The sequence below is a fragment of the Sus scrofa genome, chromosome 2, assembly GCF_054392235.1.
Source record: "Sus scrofa isolate SSC_HxYL_T2T_F1_AM1 chromosome 2, Sscrofa_HxYL_maternal_Yorkshire_Landrace_v2.0, whole genome shotgun sequence".
In the NCBI taxonomy this organism is placed as follows: Eukaryota; Metazoa; Chordata; class Mammalia; order Artiodactyla; family Suidae; genus Sus; species Sus scrofa.
Genome location: NC_139384.1, coordinates 150,126,335 through 150,148,756, shown reverse-complemented (window position 1 = coordinate 150,148,756; position 22,422 = coordinate 150,126,335). Strand labels below are relative to the sequence as shown.

At 45.5% G+C, this 22,422-nt stretch overlaps 1 protein-coding gene across 42 annotated transcripts in view; it reads left to right on the top strand.

The window, feature by feature from the left end:
• The window catches only part of KLHL3 (kelch like family member 3), a 288,734-nt gene that overhangs the window by 238,561 nt on the left and 27,751 nt on the right, over positions 1–22,422 (top strand). For 39 of the 42 annotated variants that reach the window (XM_021084794.2, XM_085014707.1, XM_085014695.1 and 36 more), the window contains 2 exons: positions 12,012–12,128; positions 15,828–15,977. In XM_021084794.2, the coding sequence (XP_020940453.1) occupies positions 12,012–12,128; positions 15,828–15,977 (267 nt within the window). Of the gene's footprint in view, positions 1–3,199; positions 3,822–12,011; positions 12,129–15,827; positions 16,710–17,113; positions 20,568–22,422 lie in introns of those variants that run through there. The other 3 variants (XR_014838844.1, XM_085014712.1, XM_085014711.1) reach the window with 3 other exon arrangements.

Sequence of the window (22,422 nt, the reverse complement as noted above, 5' to 3'; positions counted from 1 at the left end):
CTTTTACCCGTTCCTTGTCTCCCCCACTATTGCTCAAGCTCCTCGAAGGCTGTGCGGGTACCTTAGCCATCCTTGTGGCACGTGCAGTCCTGACACAGAGCCCCGGGAGGCCGTGGGAGGTGCTCGGCAGACTTTCCCGAGGGAGTAGAGACTGGGGCAGGACTCTGTGCTGAGCCAGCTGAGGTTATGGGGATCATGTTAACATTTTTTCCAGAGGACAAGGACACATGTGGGAACTAGAGGTTGGAAGGAGGCGTGGATCTTTGCCATTTTCTCTCCTGCTTTTCCTCATTGTAGTTTTGGTTTTAAAATTCCTGTAATTTGAGAGAGGATAAGTGGATATGGCTGGAGTCACAAAATCACTAGTTCTTTGGGTAGGACCTTCCTCCCCTCTCCCTTCGAGCCCTGCTCGATAGAGAAGCAAGCCCCCCCATCACCTGATTCTCCCTGTGAGCAGCCAGCCTGTTTGTGTGTGCCCTTGGAGACACACAGTTCAGCCCTCACCATGGGCAGCCTCACTGACCCAAGGGCAGGGTCAGCAGCCTTCCAGGATGAACACAGTGTAGGGAGAAGAGCTACGACCCCTGAGGTCTAGTGTGGTTTTGCTAATGAATTGCTGGTTTCTGGACTTTTCTGAATCTTAGCTTTTTTAGCTGCTAAATAATGTTTCTACTTCTCATGAATTCCATGCCTTCGTATGAAACACTACTGAGGCTTTGCAGAGTGAGAACTAATGGGGAAGTGGCCCGCATTTTAGACATTGGTCAGGAAGAAATTGGTTGAGTCTCTTCAGAAAAATTAGATTAGTGTCAAGTATGTGTTAAAATGAGAACTGAAGTTTAGTTTCTCTCTGCGTGCTGACATGTTTATGTTCTGTTGTCTCCTAAAACTGTGATCAGGAGCCAAATTCTGATCACTTATCTCCTGGAAGGGACTGGACCTTGTCTCCTGGGATCACTGGTGTTGCATGCCATCCTGTCTGAATTCCTGGCTTCTCCCACCAGCACCAGCCGTGGGTGTGGGGTGCAGACAGGAGCTCTGTGGCTGGTGGGCTGGGCTCGAGTGCTTGCAACTGAGGCTTTATTCAGTGTCTAAGCAAGTTCATCCTATGCCTAGGCTGAGCTCTTGGCAGCCCTACCTCACTCTGAGGTCAGCATTAGAGTTGCCAGATTCTCAGCCTGCAAACGATGATGTGGCCTGGGCCCTGCATCAGCGTTGCTTTTTACTGTTCTCCTGAGAGGGCAGCTAGTGAGCACCTGTGAGTGAATATATCGCCACTTTGCAGCCCCGAATCTGTCTCACGGTGACTATTTCATGCATCATTAAAAGCAGTGATGTTTTTACTGAAGTAAACTCAGAGACATGAACAAGTAAAAAGTACATGGCTTAGCTTCTTACAAAGCGTAACACCCGCCAGGCCAGCATCCAGATCAAGAAACAGAACTCCAGACCTTCCTTCCAGTACTATCCCCCCTCCGAGAAGCCAAACTACCATTTTGACTTCTCATAATCCGTTCTACCATTTTGTGAATTTTTAAATTTTTTTATGGCTGCACCTGTGGCATATGGAAGTTCTTGGGCCTGGGATCGAACCTGCGCCTCCGCATCAACCTGAGCTGCTGCAGTCAGCTTCTTCCTGCCATAGTGGGAACTCCTGTGAACTTTAGATACATGTAATGCTGGTGCGTGCAGGCTCTTGTGCCCAACTTCTTTTGTCCGGGCTACTGTTTTGCACATCATTTCTAATTTTTACAGCTCCCAAGGCCATTTTGCAGAGGAGGAAACTGAGTAGTAGCCGGCTCTGTAATTTGAAGCTGATCATGTCAGCTGCCCAGGCCCCTGCTCTGCATTCCTGCCCTCCCACCCCGACGGGGAGAAGAGGCGAGTGACGCTTAGTCTTTACCGTTCGAGAGCTTGCAGGCTGGCCTCAGACGGACCGAATACATGCACCCAGAGTACGTGGCTGAGAAAAGTAGTTGCCTGTAATCAAAGTTCAAGGAAAGGACCCTGGAGGAGTTTATGCCAGACTGTGGGGGTGGGAAAGGCCTCATCAGAAAGGCACTGTCTGAACGAAAACTTGGAGAATGAGGGTAGGATTTTTGGAAGTCGATTCAGGTTGAAGGAACTGTAGGAATACAGACATGGAAGATTGGAATAACTTACGTACTGAGGGGAAAATAACCTGTGTGATGAGAATCAAGGGTCTCTGTGGGAGGGAGAATTGGAAGATAAGCCTGAGAATGGAGTGGGGCGTCTCTGGAGCACGTTAGCAAGTGAGGGCTATTTTCCTGAAGTCAGCATTTACCCAGCTCTGGCTGTAAAACCATGATGTTGTGAGACATGTATGGGTTTTAGGTTAAGAAAAAACCTTCTCAGGTGAGCTGCATTTAGGAGACCATGGAGAAGCAGAGGAAGCAGGCTGAGAAACCGCAGGACTTGTCCGAGCTTTGACGGTAGTGAGCTTTGTGAATCCCTGTGGGGACTTGGGGCTTGCGTGATGTCTTCCTCAGGCTTCTTGGGTCCTGGAACCTCTTGACTGCAGGGAGGCTCCTGCTTCTAGGATTCTGAGGAACACATTACAGAGAATACCTTGGAGGCCAGCTTTCTTTGGTTATCCCAAATCTTCTTTGATTAGTAGGTCTGATGATTTTCCCTCTGCAGTTCTTTTCATTCGTGATCTGTAATTTTTGATCGTGAGACCCTCTTCAGAGGGTGGTATGTCCATGGGAGCCTGGGTTGCCCTGGCTGTGAAAGTGCCCCTCTAGGGCGAGTTTACTGGTTTGGAATAGTTTTTATTTTTTTTTTTTAATTTTTTAAATTTTTTTGTCTTTTTGCCTTTTCTAGGGCCACTTCCTGTGGCATATGGAGGTTCCCAGGCTAGGGGTCGAATCGGAGCTGTTGCTGCCGGCCTACGCCAGAGCCACAGCAACATGGGATCCGAGCTGCATCTGCCACTCACACCACAGCTCACGGCAACGCCGGATCCTTAACCCACTGAGCAAGGCCAGGGATCGAACCCGCAACCTCATGGTTCCTAGTTGGATTCGTTAACCACTGAGCCATGATGGAAACTCCAGTTTTTATATTTTTGTGTTGAGTATCCTTTGATCACCTTGAGAATATCAGTTCAACCCCCATATCTGTAAGTGGCATGAGCCTTGGGTTTTGATTTCTTAAAGATGACATTTTTCCTCCCCAGGCCCTGGGAGACGGTCACAGTTCATGAAGTCCTGATTTTGCAAGAGGGACAACACTGTACGAGGAGCCTGTGGCCTAGACCCTCAACCTCGTGGGACACTGGTCTCCCGGCTTCTTGGCCTTTTGGTTAAGATCAAGTGTGGTGGGACTCTGGTCCTGAATCCTTAAAGCCCATGTCAGAATTCTATGGGCCTGTGAGCCATTTTGGTTTCCGCTTTTATTGTGCTCCAAGATTAGAATCCCTGGTTATTTGAAGCACTCAGACATTTACCTCTTGCTTTTGAGTATGACTCAAATCTATTTTTTGGTAATACGTCAATGTCCACATGTTTGGAGCTATAAGGGAAGATCCTTCTGAGTCAGCTCGGTCTGCCATGTTAGCTGGATGGTGTTCTCCACCCCTGTGTTGTGTTGAGTCACTTCTGCGAGTTGTGCCACTGAAGTAGTCTCTCAGCTGGGGGCTCTTTCCGTCAAACTCTTGTGCTTCAGTCCTTTGCCTTACCCTTGGCGGAATCATGGTGAAAGAAGGCAGAAGTAGAAAGCTGAAGAACAATTTGCCTGGCAGAAGGCAGAAGGAGAAAGCTGAAGAGCAATTTCCCAGCAAGTCAATGTTACGGTTTTAGGTTTGTCGTCATTTTCGTTTACATGAAGTCAGATATCTGGCATTGTGCTGTTGCAGGAAGAGATCCATGTACCCCTCACTCCTGCTTTGATTAATTTATTCATTCTCTCAAGAAATATTTATCGAGTGCTTTCTATGTGGCGATTGTGGGTTAGTCAGGGTTAACAGATGAACACAAGATCCCTGCCCCGTGTGGGTCACTCCCCTACTCTCTGCCTCCCTTTCCCTTTCTGCGAGCGCCTTGAGCTTACGTGGCTTTTGTGGGTCCGAAATGAAGCAACTACAAGGAAGAGCCTTTTAAGAGCCATTTAAAACCTTAAAATGGTGATGATGGTGATGGTATCATCAGAGATGAGGGCAACCAGACGAGGTTTTCTCTAGTCTGGGGACCTTCAGACCAGTGGTGTGCCGGGCAGGGTTTAATGACTGGCTCTCCAAAAGGAGTTTCTAAGAGCCCTGATGTGTTTGCTAATTTCCATGGTGTAAGTATTTCCACCAGGACTGTTTTCAGACTAGCTGGCTATTGCCGCTAACCGCTGAGTTGGGAAGAAGCACAGATGATGATGAGCTCCAGCTCCAGCCACCACATGCTGTGGGTGACGGTGAGGCGGGAGGATGGGTGCTGTAATTCTTGTGAAGGTTTGGTTTGCGAAGTGACGGAAATCTGACAGGACCAGTCTTATGTCTGGAAATGCTGTGTTGTCTTTTTTCTTTCCAAATAATCTGATTGTACTAAATTTTAGAAAATTTTTTGTTGAACTATAGTTGATGTGGGAGTTCCCGCTGTGGCTCAGTGGGTTAAGGACCTGGTGTTGCCGCAGGCTGCAGTGGCTCAGATCCAGTGTTTCGAGGTCGCGTGGCTGTGGCATAGGCCGGCAGCTGCAGCTCCCATTCAACCCCTAGCCCAGGAACTTCTATGTGCTGCAGCTGTGGCCATAAAAAGAAAAGAAATGTAGTTGATGTATAATCTTATGCTTGCTCCAGGCATCAACACAGTGATTCAACATTTAAATACGTTATGCGATGGTCACCATGACGAGACTAGTAACCCTCAGTCCCCAGACAGAGTTATTGCGGTGTTATTGACTGTTCCTCATACAGTATATTTACATCCCCATGACTTACTTACTCTATAACCAGAAGTTTATACCGTGATGTACTTATTCTATAACCAGAAGTTTATACCGTGACTACTTACTCTATAACCAGAAGTTTATACCGTGACGTACTTATTCTATAACCAGAAGTTTATACCGTGACTTACTTATTCTATAACCAGAAGTTTATACCGTGACTTACTTATTCTATAACCAGAAGTTTATACCGTGACGTACTTATTCTATAACCAGAAGTTTATACCGTGACTTATTCTATAACCAGAAGTTTATACCTCTTCATTTCCTTCACCTGTTTCACCCATTGCCTCCCTCTTCCCCTCTGGAAACCATCTGTTTATTCTCTTTATCTGTGTGTCTGTTTTTATTTTGACTTGTTTGTTCATTTGTTTCATTTTTTAAGATTCCACATATTGAGATGACACGGTATTTGTCTTTCTCTGACTCATTTCACTAAGCATAGCACCCTTTAGATCCATTCATGTTCTTTGTTACAAATGGCAAGACTTCACTCTTTCTCTATGGCCGAGTAATATTTCTCTGTGTGTGTGTGTGTTTGTGTGTGTGAGACATTAGAAGTGCTGTCCTCTTCACTCTCTAGGTAGCATGTTTCAGCTGTATTTTTATTTCAATTTTACATGGCAAAATTATCAAAGGTAGTTCATAAGGATTCACTTTCAAGAGAGTTATGGAGAAAATTTCTGATTTTTTTCCAAATTTATCTCTACCAGTTACAAGTGAGATTCCATATGTTGTATGAATTTTTTTCTCAGTCTTTTGTCTTTTCAGGGCTGCACCTACAGCATATGGAAGTTCCCAGGCTAGGGGTTGAATCAGAGCTACAGCTGCCAGGCTACATCACAGCCACAGCAATGCAGAATCTGAGCTGCATCTGTGACCTACACCTAGCTCACAGCAACACCGGATCCTTAACCCACTGAGCGAGGCCAGGGATTGAACCCTCGTCCTCATGGATCCTAGTTGGGTTCGTTAACCACTGAGCCACAATGGTAACTCCTTGTTGTATGAAATTTAAAGAGAAATTGTTTTTGATTTTTTTCCACATCTGAACTACCCTACTTGAAATGTTCTGAAGGATGCCTGCCTAAAGAGGAGCTGCGCAATGATTATATAATTACTGGAGAAAAAAACCACGTATAGTCTTTACTAACATACTCTCACGCCAGCACACATACGAGAAGGAAGATAGCGAAGTTGCTAGTTACTAGAGTATCGTTTAAAGCAACTGACTTTTGGAATCTGAAAAATAAAACAAACATAGCAAAACAGAAGTAGACTCACAGATACCGAGAACACACTCGTGGTTACCAGAAGGGAGAGGAGTGGGGAGAGGAGTGAATAGGTGAAGGGGATTAAGAGGCACAAACTTAAAATAAATATAAATAAAATAAGTGTCGGGGGATATAAAATAAATGTTAGGAGGATATGTTGTGCAGCATAGGTAATAGAGTCAATATTTTATAACTCGGTATGGAGTATAATCTATACACATAGTGAATCGCTTGTGTTGTGTACCTAAAAGTAATGTAATTTTGTAAGTCAACTGTCCTTCGATAGAAATGAATGCATGGACGAATGAAGGAATGAAGAAAGAAAGCGCCATCCTCTAGATTAAAATTGTGGTGGTGGAATTTGCAAATGCTATTGGCTCAGTCTCTGGGAAGGAAAAACGTACTGCGGCGGCGGGGCGGGGGCAGGTGATGTCCTAGGAGGGATGGAGGGGGCAGTTAGGATTCTGGGTATCCCAGCTCAACCGCCTGCCCAGGCTTTTCAGCTAATTATGCCTCGGAGATGCAATATTGCATACTGTCAACCTTGAGATTTTGAAAAGAGAGGTGAGTTCACATCTCAGATCCACTGCTTCCTGGCAGAGTGATCTTGGATCAGTTGCTAACCCTCATCCGTCAAATGGGAGTAGTGCTGCCTCCCTCACAGAGGTTTGGCTGGATTAAATGAGATTCATGTATGTAAAGTGCCTAGCACTGTGCCTGTGTTATTGCTGAAGTTAATCCTCCCTCGAATCTTGAGTACAGATCTAGTCTGTGCAAGAGCCTAGGTTTTCTTTCCCCTGATGTTCTCAAAAATGGCTTATTTTCCCTCTCTTGTGCTGAGAATTACCCTGAACTGAACTGTTTTCCTTGCCATGTCACCGCCGTAACTATTTTAACCTGATTCCCCCTCTTGATTCTCTGAACACATTTTGAAAGCAGGGTGAGTGCCCCAGGCTCTCCCCCCGGCCGCCTTTCCTCAGTGTGCAGTAGTCTGGCTTGGCTGCCTCTGTAACTAGGGGGTGGCACGGAAGGATTGGGTTCATGTGGTGTTCTCTGGCCCAGGCTCACGCTTATGTTGGAGGTGTGAGCTGAGGACCATGAAATCCGATTTTCTCCCTCTCCTTTCCACATGGCAGCCTGGTAGCACTCGAGAAATTGGTTCTGGAACATGAGGCAGTGAGGAAATGATACTGTTTTTTTGTCTAAAAGTGAAACCCTAAGTGTGCCTTGCGGGCAGCTGATTATTTCATCATGGGGCCCATGATAAGAATTTTCATCCAAGTACACATCACTCTATCCCATGATCGAAGCCACAGGGTCTCTGCTCAGATTTTTTAGACCAGGGGTTGACACAGTTTTCCCTTAAAGGGCCAAATAGTAAATACTGTAGGTTTTGTGGGCCACGGAATCTCAATTCAACTCTGCTTTTTTTTTTTTTTTTTTTTTTTTTTTTTGGTCTTTTTGCTTTTTCTTGGGCCGCTTCCCTGGCATATGGAGGTTCCCAGGCTAGGGGTCAAATCGGAGCCGTAGCCACCAGCCTACACCAGAGCCACAGCAACGCAGGATCTGAGCCGCATCTGCAACCTACACCGCAGCTCACGGCAACGCCTGATCATTAACCCACTGAGCAAGGACAGAGAACTCGCAACCCCATAGTTCCTAGTCGGATTCGTTAACCACTACACCATGACGGGAACTCCCTCAACTCTGCTTTTGTAATACAAAAGGAGTCATAGATGATTTGGCTGTGTTCCAGTAAAATTTTATTTTCAGAAACAGGTGCATGTGGCCTGTAGGCCGAGGTTTGCCAGCTGAATAGCCTCTGAGAGTTCTGGGTAAGAGCCTGAGCACTGGCGATGGCTTTGTGTGGACCCCCGCCCCCGCCCTGCTGATTTCTGGCTCGGGACTGGGACGAGTCACTCTGTAAGGGGCAAGAGTGTCTGCTTTCTGGCTCTCAGGAGCATCCTGGGTGACAGTGTCTCTGGAGATGTGGTGCTGGGCCTGGGGGAGCCCCAGCTGCTACTGCTGCTACTTGTTGCCCCTTTTTCTTGGCCAGTCCTTTGATGCCGGGGGCCGTTAGGCATGATTTTAGGCACAGAGGCTGCTTGGAAGTTTATTTGCTTATTCTCTAAACATGAAGTCTAAGTGAAAAAAATAGGCGGCCTTCTCTTGCTGCTGAGAAGGTCACCGTTGCTGCTCAGTGCTGTGGCTTTCACAGCTGAGCAGGTAAACAGTGCAGCTGAGCAGAACCCGTTGGACAAGTCAAGCCAAAAATAAAGATAAGGTTAAATATCGACTTCATTAGGCTCAGCCTGCTTTGCAGCTTTTATAACAAAGACGAAGCTGGTCGAGTGGGAAAGGCGTGATTAGTAAATCCCACCTCCTCAAGGCCTTGCAGTTCATTCTTCAGGAAAGCTTTCTCAGCCAGCCAACTGCTCTGTGCCTGGCATTGTGCTTGGTGGCAGGAGGTGCAGACACACAGCTGGTACACTTCTCACCCCGCGAGAGTTATAGTCCAATAAAAGGGAGCAGAAGGAAGTGTGGGTAACCACAGTGCAAGGCAGAACAGAGCCGTGGCTGCCAGCTCGCCGAGCACAGCCGGACTTCTCCAGCATCCTTTGGTCTGTGGCCTGGCTCTGCCATCTCCCACACCCCCAAGATTCCAGCCTTCACTTCCCCAGTCTTGGCCTCCACTCCAGCCTGCTTACATGCTTATTCTGAGCTCATTTGTCCATTCATTTATTAAAACATAATTGAGTGTGTATTGGATACCCGCAAATAAGACCAGGCAACTGTTCTCATGCGTCTGAAGGACTAATTGAAGAAACACACAATTATTCACAAAATAATGCTTTGAGGGTAAGAGCTACAGCTCTATGAAAGTTAATAATTTTAGAAAATGGATTACACAAGGAGGGTTGTCTTTGCGCTTATTTGTATATAGGTTATTTCATACAGAAAAGGGAGCAAACCGCACATACATATTGCACCTTCCCTTCTGTCCCATTCATTTCTCCTCTCATCCGTTTGATCTGATGGATTCCTTTCTGATTGAAATGTGCCCAGCCCGACTTAAGCATATGTTTAGGAAATAGGACCAAAGCATCATTAACAATATCAGTACACACAAAAATATAAGAAAAATTGGAGGCTTTTACCCACCCTGGCAGATAGAGTTTTCATTTCAGCTTGTGAATTTTGAAATTATAAATTTCGTTCTAGGATTTAGCTTTTCCCTTAGGATTTCTTTTGTTCTCTCCTCCACTTTCTATCATGAAAAATGTCAAACCAATAGTGTGTTTGAAGGAATGTGCACTCCTACCCCTTTACCTGGATCCGCCATCCGTTACCAAGGTTTGGCTTCCCTTGCCTTCTCTCTTGTTCTCTCTATGTATTTAGTCTTTTATTTTGCTGAGCCATTTGACAGTAAATTGCAGATGTCATGACGCTTCACCCTTAAATATTTGAGCTTGTACCTGCTAAGAACAAGGAAATTCTCTTGTCTAAGCCATAAAATCATTACTGCACCAAAGAAATATAACCCTGATCCAGGAATGTTATCTAATATATAGTCAGCATTTGAGCTTCCTAACAGTCTCAGAAAAGCCTTTTAGGGCTGCTTCTTTTTAATTCATGATTCAAACAAGGATCATGCCTCACATTTAGTTCTCATGTCTCTAAATCCCCTTAATCTAGAATTGTCTCCCAGCCTTTTTTTCTTTTCAGTTTAACTTTTTGGTGTCTTTCCTAATGCTAACAGTTTTAAAGAAGCCAGGACACCTGTGTTGTAGAGTGTTCCAAACATGGGCTTGTCTGATTATTTCCTTGCTGTAAGATTCAGATGGAACATTCTAAGAAGAATACTGCATTGGAGATGCTGTTTCCCTCTCCCTAAACCACCTTAGGAATGTCATGCGAATTTGTCCTATTTATTGGGGGTGCTAACTTTGACCACTTGTTAGAGGTGGTATCTGTCAGATCTCCCCATTTGAGGCTCCCACCCTCCCCATGTAATTGATAAGTAATCTGCCAGGTGACAGCTGAGAACCAGTGACTGTCTTGTTCCCCAACAGCTGTTTACCCAGTGCTTTCAGCATCTGTGCATGATTTTTCCCGAATCATTTATTACATTGGTGGTTGCGAAATGTTTTTCTAATTCTCTTATTAGCTGGCATTCTCTGTCAAGAGAAGCCCTTCCCACACTTTTGAAAGTATCCTTATGGACTATGGATTCATTTTTTATTCTTTGGGTCGTGATTCATAACTATCCTTTTCTTTAAAAAGATAAAGTTTAACTTAAAACTAAGAATAGTTTAAATTGAGATATGATCTACACACAGTGAAATGTATAAATATTAAGTGTAAAATTTGATTAGTTTTGACAAATGTATGTGCCTCTGTAACTCCTGCCCTGTCAAGATACAGAACGTATCTGTTACCAGAAAAAATTTCCTTTGGCCCCTCCCAAGTAACACTGATCTGGTTTCTTCATTATTCTCTTTGATGTTTAAATTGTCCCAAATGTTGGCAATGAAAAAGCTCCATCTAGCTTGCTCTGTATGTGTCCTTCATCTTTGAGCACTTTCTTGCATTCTGCCAGAAGGAAGTGTTTTGCTATTAGTTGTTGTTAGTGTTTTTGTTGGTTTTGTTTTCTTTTGGCCACACGGTCATGCCGAAGTTCCTGGGCCAGGATTGAACCCAAACCACAACAGTAACCCGAGCCACAGATGTGACAATGGCAAGTCCTTAACTGCTAGGCCACCAGGGAGCTGCTGTGATTGCTTTTTAACAGCTGAAAATATCCCATGGTATTGATACAAGTTTAATAATTTCTCCACTAGTGGACTTCAGATCCTTTCTCATCCTGTTATAAAACTGCTGCAGCAGACATCTTGGAACACATTGTCCTGCGTCTCTGTTGTGAATATTTTTGTAGAATAGAACTCTAGAAGTGGTATTTCCAGGTCAGAGAGTATGACCATTTAAATTTTTGATTGATATTGCCAAGTTCTTTCCTCCCCTCTTCAAAAGCCATGTTAGTGAAGTTTCCATGAACAGTGGTGGTTTCCTTGCATCCTTAGCAGCTTTGTATTTTATGTGTCTATGTATATTGTGGTGCAGACTTTGAATTTGAACTTTACCTTGAGTAAGGCGAATATCCAAACTATAGATTCTCCTTTTTGGTTCCAAGCCCCGTTTTGATTTGTATGGAAATGAAATCTCTCCTCAAAGGAGAGGTTCAACCAAAGGAGAAATATTTGCCATTCTCTGTCATTCAGTGTCACATTTGCCATTACAGCCAGCTTTTGCAGAGGATGTCTTTATTGTTTTTCTTCTGCATTCAATAAACTTAGCGAGATAGATAAGGAGATGGTGTGGGGGGGGGATGACTTTGCCCTGGGCTTCTGGTCCTCCTGGGCAGTCTTTATGAAATTTGGTTCAGAGTTACTGCTCTGTATTTCTACCCTGGAGTAATAACTGTTGGAATGGATTTTTATTTTGTGATGAACCTCGTTGACTCTGTGTTTGGGGCAGGAGGTTTATCATAGTATACGTGTGTGTGTGTGTGTGTGTGTGTGTGAGTGTGTGTGAGAGAGAGAGAAGATGAATTCACTCTGATGCCAGCTAGTAAAGAAAGAGTTTGTGTTTTTGTTTTATTTTAAATTTTGGACCTTAGGTTAAAGACCTTTGTTGATGACTTGTAACTTTTTCTTCTTTCAGGTTGAAGAAGTTGTCTGAAAGCTGTTTCTTTACTCAAATTACCTGTGTTGATTTTCCTTACAGGTATTTGAAGCTGTGATTTCATGGATCAATTATGAGAAAGAAACCCGTTTAGAGCACATGGCAAAGCTGATGGAACACGTCCGTCTCCCTCTCTTACCGAGAGATTACCTGGTGCAGGTGAGTGCTGGGTGAAGGACCAAGCACCTCCCTGCTCGCCCGGGGCCTCAAGGAGCAGCATGGGAAACCCGGGTTGTGTGGCGTGGTGAGGAGTTTTATGGGCTTTTTGTATGGCGTGAGGGCCCCAGCCCACCGGGTTAAGTGTGAGGTGTGGTGGTATAGGTTTCAGAGCACAGATTTGAGAATGTGACACAGGTTTAGTCCCTCCTCTCCTCTTCTTAGCTTTGAGTTTTCACCTCTTCAGGCCTCAGTTTCGTCTTCCACAGCAGGGAAATCATAACAGAGCCCAGCAGGGTTGTGGTGGGGACCGAGGGAGTTGTAAGTGTGCGGCTCAGGGGTTCAGCGTGGAGCTGGGCGTCACACGCAGGCCGTCGAAGCCAGCTGCTTTTGTTATAGAGGACCACAGCAAGAAGGGTCCTTTCCACCAGGTTTCTCTGTCCCCTGTTTACCTCATGTTAGGCGACTTGGAGCCCAATTCAGGACTGTTAAAAACCAGCCCCTCCCAGGTGTCTGTCATCTACGTCCTGCCAAACATGGCACTGCCTATTTTCTCCTTCCATCCTCATCACAGTCCCACGAGCAGAGGGTAGAACCTCCTTTCTTCACATGTGGGCCTTGAGGCTGATGGAGGTTGGATTTATCTGTGTTACTAGCTAGCAGGTGGCAGAGTTGGGATTCAAATTCAAGTCTGTCTGGCTCCAGAGCACCATCTTCCCTGATATGACTCTGGGTCCATCATATGACTCACTTTGTCCCATAAGTGGCATTACATGTTTTCCAAGCAGACAGAGGATGAAACTTAACCAACACCAAGGCAGTAGACCAGCCCTCACCTGTCCTGGAGAAGCCTCTGGGAGAAACGGCAGGTCTGAAGCAAAGGGCAAACCTCAGTCCTCACACCTGGTGCAAATAGCCCCTGTCCCTACAGGATTGTTTGGGGATAGAATGACGTAATCCATATAAGGCCTGCAACCCAGCGCGGAGTGCTATTAGCGCTGTCTTCACAACCACTGCTCTTGGTAGTAGCAGGAGGCAGGATCTTCAGCACTTGTAAGGTCTCCGCTTGTGACGCTGTTGACCACAGGCCTGGGGGGTCGGTGGAATGTTCTCTGAATCTCTGACCCTCAGCCCTCTTCCCAGGAGCTGGACATGGACTCAGGAGCCGTTGCATGGGCCCTACCTTTAATACTGTGGTCGGTACCACCGCCACCTGGTGGCTGCATAGCCTTCCTGTAGAAAAGGCCCTTCAGTGGAGGGACCAAAGCCACCTGGACTCCCATTGTTGGAGCCAAGCCTGCCACTGCCCTGCGTGGGGCCTGACCGCAGGTAGAGGTGGATGCCTGGCCTCTAGCACAGTCCCGCTTCTACAGGGAGGCAGGCGGCCTGTGGACTCGGCTGCCGGGGAAAGCTAAACAGGGCCTTAGAGACCCCTACTCGCAACCTCCATCAGATGCCCACAACTGACCCTTCATGAAGACTTTGGGAAACAGTTCCGGGGTTATCAGGGCAAGGCCCGGTTTAGATCTGGGGGAGGGGCTGCAGGTGACGGGCCTGAGAGCTGTTGAGGGGGACATTTTTTTAAAGGGGTCTTTTCGGAACTTTTCAGAAGAAGATGTTTTATTAACACTTGTTCAACCTTTAAACTTCAAGCTATATAACCCCTGGGTACGGCTGGTGGTGGAGAAGGAGAAATGGAGAGCTTTGGGCGGACTTGACCAACGTTGCTGCCTGGGGGAGGTGGCTTTTTGGTTGTTTTTGGTTTTATAACTAATATTTATTAGACTTCTATTAAATATTTGAAAATACTGTGCCAAATGTATAACATGCTATATATATCTTGTTTAAAAAATGTATTATTGTGATAAAGTATATATAACATAAACCTGGTCATTTTAACTCTTTTAAGTGTACCATTCAGCGGCATTAATTGCATTCACTGTGCTGTACAACCATCACCATATCCATTCCTAAAACTTGTTCATCGCCCTAAATTGAAGCTCTGTCCCCATGAAGTACTAACTCGGGGGAGCTTTTCATTCAAAGCTCAATGAGTTCTTTGGGAGAAGCAGCTATTTGTGCATTTCTCCTTCCTCCTAAGCTTTTAAAGATCCTCTTCTCCCCTTTTATATATTTTTTTAACTGGCCCTAAACATTTATGATTTGTTCCAACTTGCCTCAGTTTCTCAGTGGGATGGGAAAAAAAACCCCAAAACCTAGGAAAAACAGAATGTCTCTGGGGATCGTCTCTGGGGATGGAGGCGCCTAGAGACAGAGGAGGTGCTGTCTCCCTCATTCTTTTCCTGCCAGTGCTGTCCAGCAGGTGAGGGCCCCGGCCGCATTATCATTCCTAGCACAGGTGGGGACTTAGGAGAGGCTCGGCCTGGCCTGTGCCTGACAGCTTGAGGGCTGACATAATGGAGGTGGGGAGGCCCTGCTCATTTTCTTTTCTTCTTGTCTTTTTGCCTTTTCTTGAGCCGCTCCCGCGGCATAGGGAGATTCCCAGGCTAGGGGCCAGAGCCACAGCAACTCGGGATCCGAGAACCGCGTCTGCGACCTACACCACAGCTGATGGCAATGCTGGATCCTTAACCCACGGAGCAAGGCCAGGGATCGAACTCACAACCTCATGGTTCCTAGTCGGATTCGTTAACCACTGCGCCACGATGGGAACTCCAGGCCCTGCTCATTTTCTGACTGGACCTGAGGGCCCCAGGGTTAGAACCTTTGTCTTGTTGATCATTTTCTTCCCAGGAACCAGCAGTGAGCTACCCAAACAGGAGACGTTCAACCCCTGCCAGCTGCGGAAGGCAGCTGACCTTTCCCAGCAGCTCCCAAACACTCCAGTAGGGAAAGCATGAAGTAGCCTCCGAAGACCACCCCCCACGGACAGGCCGCAGAGCAATGTGACCTGTGCCCAAGGGCCGCGATTTGAGAGTCAGAGGACCAGTGTGCCTCCCCCTTCGCTTTGCTCATGAAATATTTAGGCTTACCCTTGCTGAGCACCTGCTCGAGTCCTTCGCTCTAGAACAGACGTAATGATGCTGTGGTCCCAGCTTAGATGAGTCCAAGCGGAGGTCAGTAGGTGGGACTTTTGTGCAGGACATTCTTTCTGCTCTGCCTCCAGGGCTCCGTTAGAGAGCTCGGCACCGGCCACTTCTCCCTGAGGCTTGTGCTGTGAGAAAACAGATGTGGATTCTCGTTGACGCTCACCTTATTGTACCCAGTTCCTTCAAGTTTGGCCAGTTGGTCTCACGTCTTCCTTTTCCTCTCCCTCTGACCTATCTGACCATGGCCTTAAACATTATAATATGTTCAAACCACGAGGTGTGTGGGAAGAAGCTTTTGGGACAACCAGTTGTCTTTGTTTTGCAAAATCTCATTTAAGCCTGTAAACAAACAAAACCTGTGAATGGGAGACTTTAATATGCCCATTTTACAGATGAGGAAACTGAGAAGCATGGGAGTTAAATGGTAGAGCTGGGATTTGTATCCCTGTCGGCTTGATGCCAGAGCTTAATCACTTATTCCAGTGCGCTCTTGAGATGCAGGAAGTGGGCACTAAGCCGTCACTCTGTGGACCCTTGTCTTGGGGTCCAAGACAATGCGGTGTGGGAGCGTGGGAATGAGCAGCCTGGGGAGACGGCTTGGGAAACGGGGCCGAGCTCTGCTCCGGGATCACCTATGGGTTATTACCTCTAGACAGTTGAAGAAGAAGCTTTGATAAAGAATAACAACACCTGTAAGGACTTCCTCATCGAGGCCATGAAATACCATCTGCTCCCTCTGGATCAGAGGCTCTTGATTAAAAACCCAAGGACCAAGCCTAGGACTCCAGTCAGCCTGCCCAAGGTAAGCCCTCGCCCAGGCACAGCCAAGAGCTGGGACTGTGACCTGGGAAATGGCCTTCCACTCCCATTTCCAAGTCTCTCCTGCCCCGTGGCTGCCCTGCATCTTGGTTGTATTTACCGCCTAGGACGTGGAGTCTGCTGGTTCCCCCTGAATCTGCTGGTGCCTCTCTCTCTTCCGGGGTCTTCCTTTGCTAAGAGTTTCAAGGCAACCGTCAGTGTCACCAGGGAGGTTTGAGAATAACTCAGAATAACTCTTGACTTAGTGGTGGCCACAGCAGTCCTCTTTCTTGACTGTTCGTTGAGTCAGAACAGCCTGGGTCTGGTTTCTCCCCTCACTCCAGAACCGTAAAGCACAGTTAGGGCTGCCAGAGGAGAGAAGCGACCTTAAGGAGCCCAACAGGTAATGAAGGGCGAGAAGGGAGTCGGAAGGAAGAGAACGTGGGAGGGGGTGGCTGGCGGAGGGAAGGGTGAGCGCAGGAGGGTCTGTGCTGGGTGCTGGCTGCTCTGGTTCCCTGCAAGTGCCCCCCTCCCCGGTCCTTGGGTCCCTCTCCTGCAGAATGAAGGATGCTGCATTAGATGACCTCTGAAGGCCTTCCTGACTTGGCATTCGAGTCATCTTTCCAGGATCCTAACATGAAGTCTGGGGGAAGGTTCCCGCCGACCCAGGAGGAAGAGTGGAGGAGGGAGGGAGTCGTGGTGGCTCACAGCACGAGGAGGCAGCACCCGGGCACGTGTAAGGCCCTGGCCTTGTCTTGCTCCTTCCCTTACTGCCTGCCTGCTGCTTTCAGGAAGGGTTTCGAGGGGCTGGAGAAGTATGTTGCTTAAGACCAGATACTTGTATTCTCCAGGGTTTGCTGCTCCTTCTCTCTGCTCTAGTCTGTGACCCCAGATCATGGAGAATATAGTGGTTGTGATGTGAACGAAGGTTACAGATGTCCCAGATAATATAAGCCGCTGACGCTTATTGAGTACTTGTTATGGCCAAGCAGTGAGCTCAAGTATTACATGGAAGGAAGAGGTAGTTACCCTAGTGCTGCAGGGAGGAGACTGAGGCTCAGAGATGAAGGGACGTGCCCAAAGTCAGCACAGTCACTGTGGTGGCACCAGGGTTTGAACTGAGTTTTTCTCCCTCTGCAGACCTGTTCTCTGAACCCTACCATCCTGCATCTAGCTCCACCTCTATGGACCTGAGAGTTGTAGCTACCTCTCGTCCGGTGCCAGCTGGGAGGGGCCACCTTAGTCGGACGGGCCATTTGCCTTATTGCATGTTGGTGTTTTGTTTTGTTAGAATATTGCATCAAGTTGTCTTTATAGTTTTCAAAATGAAAATAACTTAGCTTTCTTTGATTATGGAAATATGTGCTCACTGTAGACTATTTTAAAAGGATACTGCAATGTTGAAATAAGGTAAAAATCACCTGAAATCCCTCCAACAGGGACAGTCACTGCTATCGCTTTGGTGAATTTTCTTCCAGACATTTCTTTGTGCACTTATTCACAAATAGATCAAAATGTACACTTTTAGATAAATGGAATCTTGCTACACAGATTGAAGTCTTTTTTTTTTTAATCTCCTACTCAGCCAGATGCTACAGACTACTTTCAATGTTATCAGTATGGGTAAAGCCAGCATTTAAATTGTAATAGGTGAATGATGTTTAATTATTCTTATGTACCATTATTTATTTCACTGTCCTCTGTTGATGGGCCTTGCAATAAATTCCTTTTTTAAAATATCTGAATATTTCTGTGTCAAATACCCTGTAAAAGATGGCATCTTGTTTTGGTTTGCATTTCTTTAATTGTGAGTAAGATTAATCTTGTTCCATAGTATTATTGGCATTTAAATTTTGAGGGGGAGAATTCTCTGTTTATGTCTTTTGCTTGTTTTTCTAATAGACTATGTGTTTTTTTCTAATTGAAGAATAGCTGATTTACAGTGTTGTCTTAGATTCAGGTATACAGCAGAGTGATCTAGATATATGTATTTTATATTCTTTTCAGTTGTAGGTTGTTACAAGATACTGAATATAGGTCTCTGTGCTCTATGCAGTAGGTCTCTGTTGTTGATCTGTTTGTTATATAGTTGTGTGTATCTGTTAATTCCAAACTCCTCATCTATCCTCCCTTCTCTTTCTCCTTTGGTAGCCCTGTTTGTATTCTAGGTCTGTAAGTCCTTCTCTTTTGTAAATAAGATCATTTGTATTACTTTTTTAGATTCCGCATATAAGTGATATCATATGAGATTTGTCTTTCTCTGTCTGACTTACTTTACTCAGCATGATAATCTCTAGCTTGATCCATGTTGCTGGAAATGGCATTGTTTCATTGTTTCTTACGGCCGAGGAACATCCACTGTATACATAGACCACATCTTCTTAATCCATCCATTTGCCATGGACATTTAAGTTGCTTCCATGTCTGGGCTATTGTAAATAGTGCTGCTGTGAACATTTGGGTGCATGTATCTTTTTGAATTAGAGTTTTCATCTTTCCTGGATGTATGCCTGGGAGTGGAATCGTATGGTAACTCTATTTTCCGTTTTTAAATGGACCTACATTGGATTTTTTTTTTTTTATTTTGGTTCTTAAGTATCTTTTTAAAGAGTTTAGGCCTATGTATGTAGTTCAGATTTTTTTTTCTTAGTTTACAGTTTGTCCCTAAATTTGTTTATTATAACTTTTTTTAAATCCTGAAGAACAGTAAGTAGTCAAATGGATCTGTCTTTTGCTTTATAGCTTAGAAATGTTTGTCCTACTCTGAGATTGAAAAAAGAAATATTCCATGTTTTCTTCAAGTATTTTTATGTTTTACATTGTGTCTTTGGTGAACTTAGTGTTTATTTTGGCATAAGGAATAAGGGTGGGAATCCAGCTTCATTTGTATTGCAAAGCATCAGCCAGTTACCTCAGAGCTGTTACTAAACAATCTCCCTCTCTCCCATGGATTTGAATATTGCCTTCATTATGACCTAAATTTACACCAGCTTTGTGTCAGGAGAACATTGATTTTAAGGTGCACTGTTGTTTTGTTTGGAGGTGGTTTTTTACAGCCTAGGTTTTCCTCTTTGGAGAGTGAGGTTCTCTTATGTGATGTCAGGTTAACGGCGTCTTTTCCTGGGGAGTGTATTCTGGAGCCAAGGAAAAATGGTGCGGAGCTGGAGACCAGTGACCTCTCCTCTTCTAGACGCCACATCTAGCTTTGACCACATACACACACACAAAGACAGTTTGGAAAACCAAAGAGCCAGTTTGTGTCGGAGCCTGGACTGAGCGTGCTGAGACCCTCCCTCCCATACACACACACACCCTGCACCTCTTCCCAGATATGGAGCCTCTTCTGTAGCTGAGAAGCATCTACTCCTTGTTTCCGGAGGCCAGAGTTGTCCCTCTGTCACCTCTACTCCTTAGGAAACATTTTCAGAATGAAAATGTTTAGGTTTCTGGGCACATAGAGTTCTGCAGGCAACTAGAACCATGATATCCTTGGAGGCTGCTGAAGGAATTTTTAAGAATCAGTGTTTCTCTTTGCCTGATTATTCCCCCAGATTTAATCTTTGGATGATTGGAGGTTATGTTGTCCTGCCTGCTTCTCCAGCTCTGTTCCTGTCACCATGGTTTTGGGCACTTAAATTAACAAGGGGACCCCTCACTCTCGGTTTGAGAAGTGGGGTGTGCTCAGGGAGCGGTCCCTTTGGGGATTGTAGATTGCACATTACCTCATTAAATCGGGACAGTCACTGGCGAGTGCCGGTCATAGCCCTCCCTAACTGAGTTCACTCGGAGAGGTTAAGTGACTTGCCCCATTACACAGCCAGTAGGTGCAGAGCTGAGGTTTGAACAGGCTGTGTTCCACTCCAGTGTCTGACTCCCTCCCTCTCCTCCTTCTTCTTTCTCATCAAATTATCTTTTAATTAAAGCCCTGTAGTATCCCATTCATCTCATTAAGAGATGCATTTCTAATACATTCACTTCTTTTTTAAAAAAAAATTAAAACTATATTTTTAGAGCCATTTTAGGCTCACAGCAAAATTGAGGGGAAGGTACAGAGATTTCCCATTTCTATCTTCACACATGCATAGCTTCCCTGATTATCAATATCCCTTTCCTTTAAATTCAGATTTATTGAGGTGTAATAATTTATTCACAGTAAAATTTGTTCTTTTTAGGGACGCAGTTTGATGAGTTGTGGGTGACAAATACATATAATCACATAAAACACTGTCGTAGTAAAAATGTAGAGTATTTTAACCCCCCTTCAAAGTTCCCTTGAGCTGCTTTGTTGTCAAGCCCCTTCTCCCACCCTCACAGCTACTGATTTGATTTCTGTTCTTACAGTCTTCTCTTTCCTAGAATGTCATGTAAATGTAATCACGCCATTTGTAGCTTTTGGAGCATGCCTTCTTTCTCTTAGTATCATGCTTTTGAGATTCACCCATAGTGTTGCATGTTTCAAGAGTTCGTTCCTTTTTGTTGCTAAGGAATACTCCGTTGTATGGATGTGCTGTAAATTGTTTATCCATTCGCCAGTTGATGGACAATTCAGTGTCCGGTTTTTGGCTATTACAAATAAAGCTGCTTTGAACAGTAACTTACAGATCTTTGCGTGGACAGATATTTTAATTTCTTTTGCATAAATACTTTAAATTCTCTTGGGAGGAGAATTGTTGGGCTGAATGGTAAGTATATGTTTACTTTTGTAAGAAATTGCTAAAGTGTTTTGCAAGATGACTGTGCCATCATGCATCCCCAGTAACAATGTATGACAGTTCCAGTGCCTCCACTGCCTCACCTCCACTTGTGTTATATGTTTTTTTAAAACTTTGGCCGTTCTGGTAGGTCTGTGGTAGTGTCTCGCTGTGGTTTTAATATGCATTTCTCTAGCATTTAATGATGTTGAGCATCTTTCCATGTTTATATGCCATTTGTATGTCTTCTTTGGTGAAGTCTTGGTTAAACTCTTTCCTCATCTAAAAAATTGGGTTATTTTCTAATTATTGAGTTGTAAGTATTCTTTATAGGTCTGGTCAACTCATGGTCTGTGCTTCTGACCTTGACCCAGTACTAACCCCACAATGATGATGAATGATGAGAGTAGCAAGTCTCAGTTGCTTAGCATGTACCACACCGGGTGCTGAGCGCTGGGCTGAGTGATTTACACTTATCATCTCGTAGGATTTTCAGAATTGTCATCATCCCCATTTTACGTGTGAGGAGGTTGGATCTTGGGTTATCTAATGTAATTTCTGTATTATAGAGTACCCTAACCTTGCTGGCTTAACCCAACAAACATTTGTTATCTCATAGGTCCTGCGGTCAGGGATCCTGGAGAGGCTTAGCTGGGTGGTCCTGGTCTGGGCCTCTTGTGAAGCTGTAGCTGAACTTGGGACTGCAGTCATCCCCCAGGCTCATTTGGGAGGAGCTGTGACTCTGAGCTCAGTCTCCTGGTTGCTTGTGGGCACCTGTTCCCCACCCTGTGGGCCTCCCTATAAGCTGCTCGGGTGTCTTCATGACATGGCAGCTGGCTTTCCCCAGAGTGAGTGATTCTATGGTGAAAGAATGAGCGAGCACGCCGTGACAGAAGTTGTCATCTTTCAACAGCCTTCTCTTAAAGTAGTGTCCCATCACACCTGCTGTATTTTTTTTTTGCTAGATGCAAGTCAGCAAGTTTAGCCCACACTCAAGGGAGGAGGTGATGATTAAGTTCCATGTCTGGAGTGGAGGAGTATCAGAGAATTTGCGATGTGTCCGTAAGCACAGCTAGCAATAGCTGAGCTGGGATTTAAGCCCAGGGTGACTGACTCCAGACCCTGCCCCCACATTTCACAAAAGCATTTCAGCTGAGTACTGGATAGAAAGAAACCTGACTCTGCCCTCTGGGGGTTTTTAAGAAGACCCTCTGAGAAAGTACAATAGAAATCTATGTGTCCAAATAAGTGAGGAAGAGAAGTTAGGAGACAGTGGGGCTGCTTGGAGGAGCCACCACAGAAATTCCCGGGGCCAGCTAGTCTGGTCTTTCGTGAATTGCGTCCAAGTTGGCTTTCTGACAGAGCTGACTTTGAGAAACAAGTGGAGAGAGATGTGCATGTCCTCAGCAATTCTCAGCCGTGAACCTCGTTGCTGGCCAGGCCCCCTCTCTGAACGAAATAGGACTCTGCCTTGAGATAGCTGCTGAGGCTAATAAGGGTGTCTTTCCTGAGCCACACATGCACTAATGATACTGACACATTCAAGCTGGGACAGCGAATAGCATCATCTGGGCTCCCACACATCCATCGCCCAGCACTCTCCCTGTGGCGGGGTTGCCATGGACAACCAGGGGCTGTCTCCCACGTTACTCAGCGCCACAGATGGTAGCAGGGAAAGGAGGTTCCAGGAAGATGCAAATGAACCCTTCGGAGATGTACTGAACCTGGCACTTGTCACTGTCGTATCAATGCAGTTGA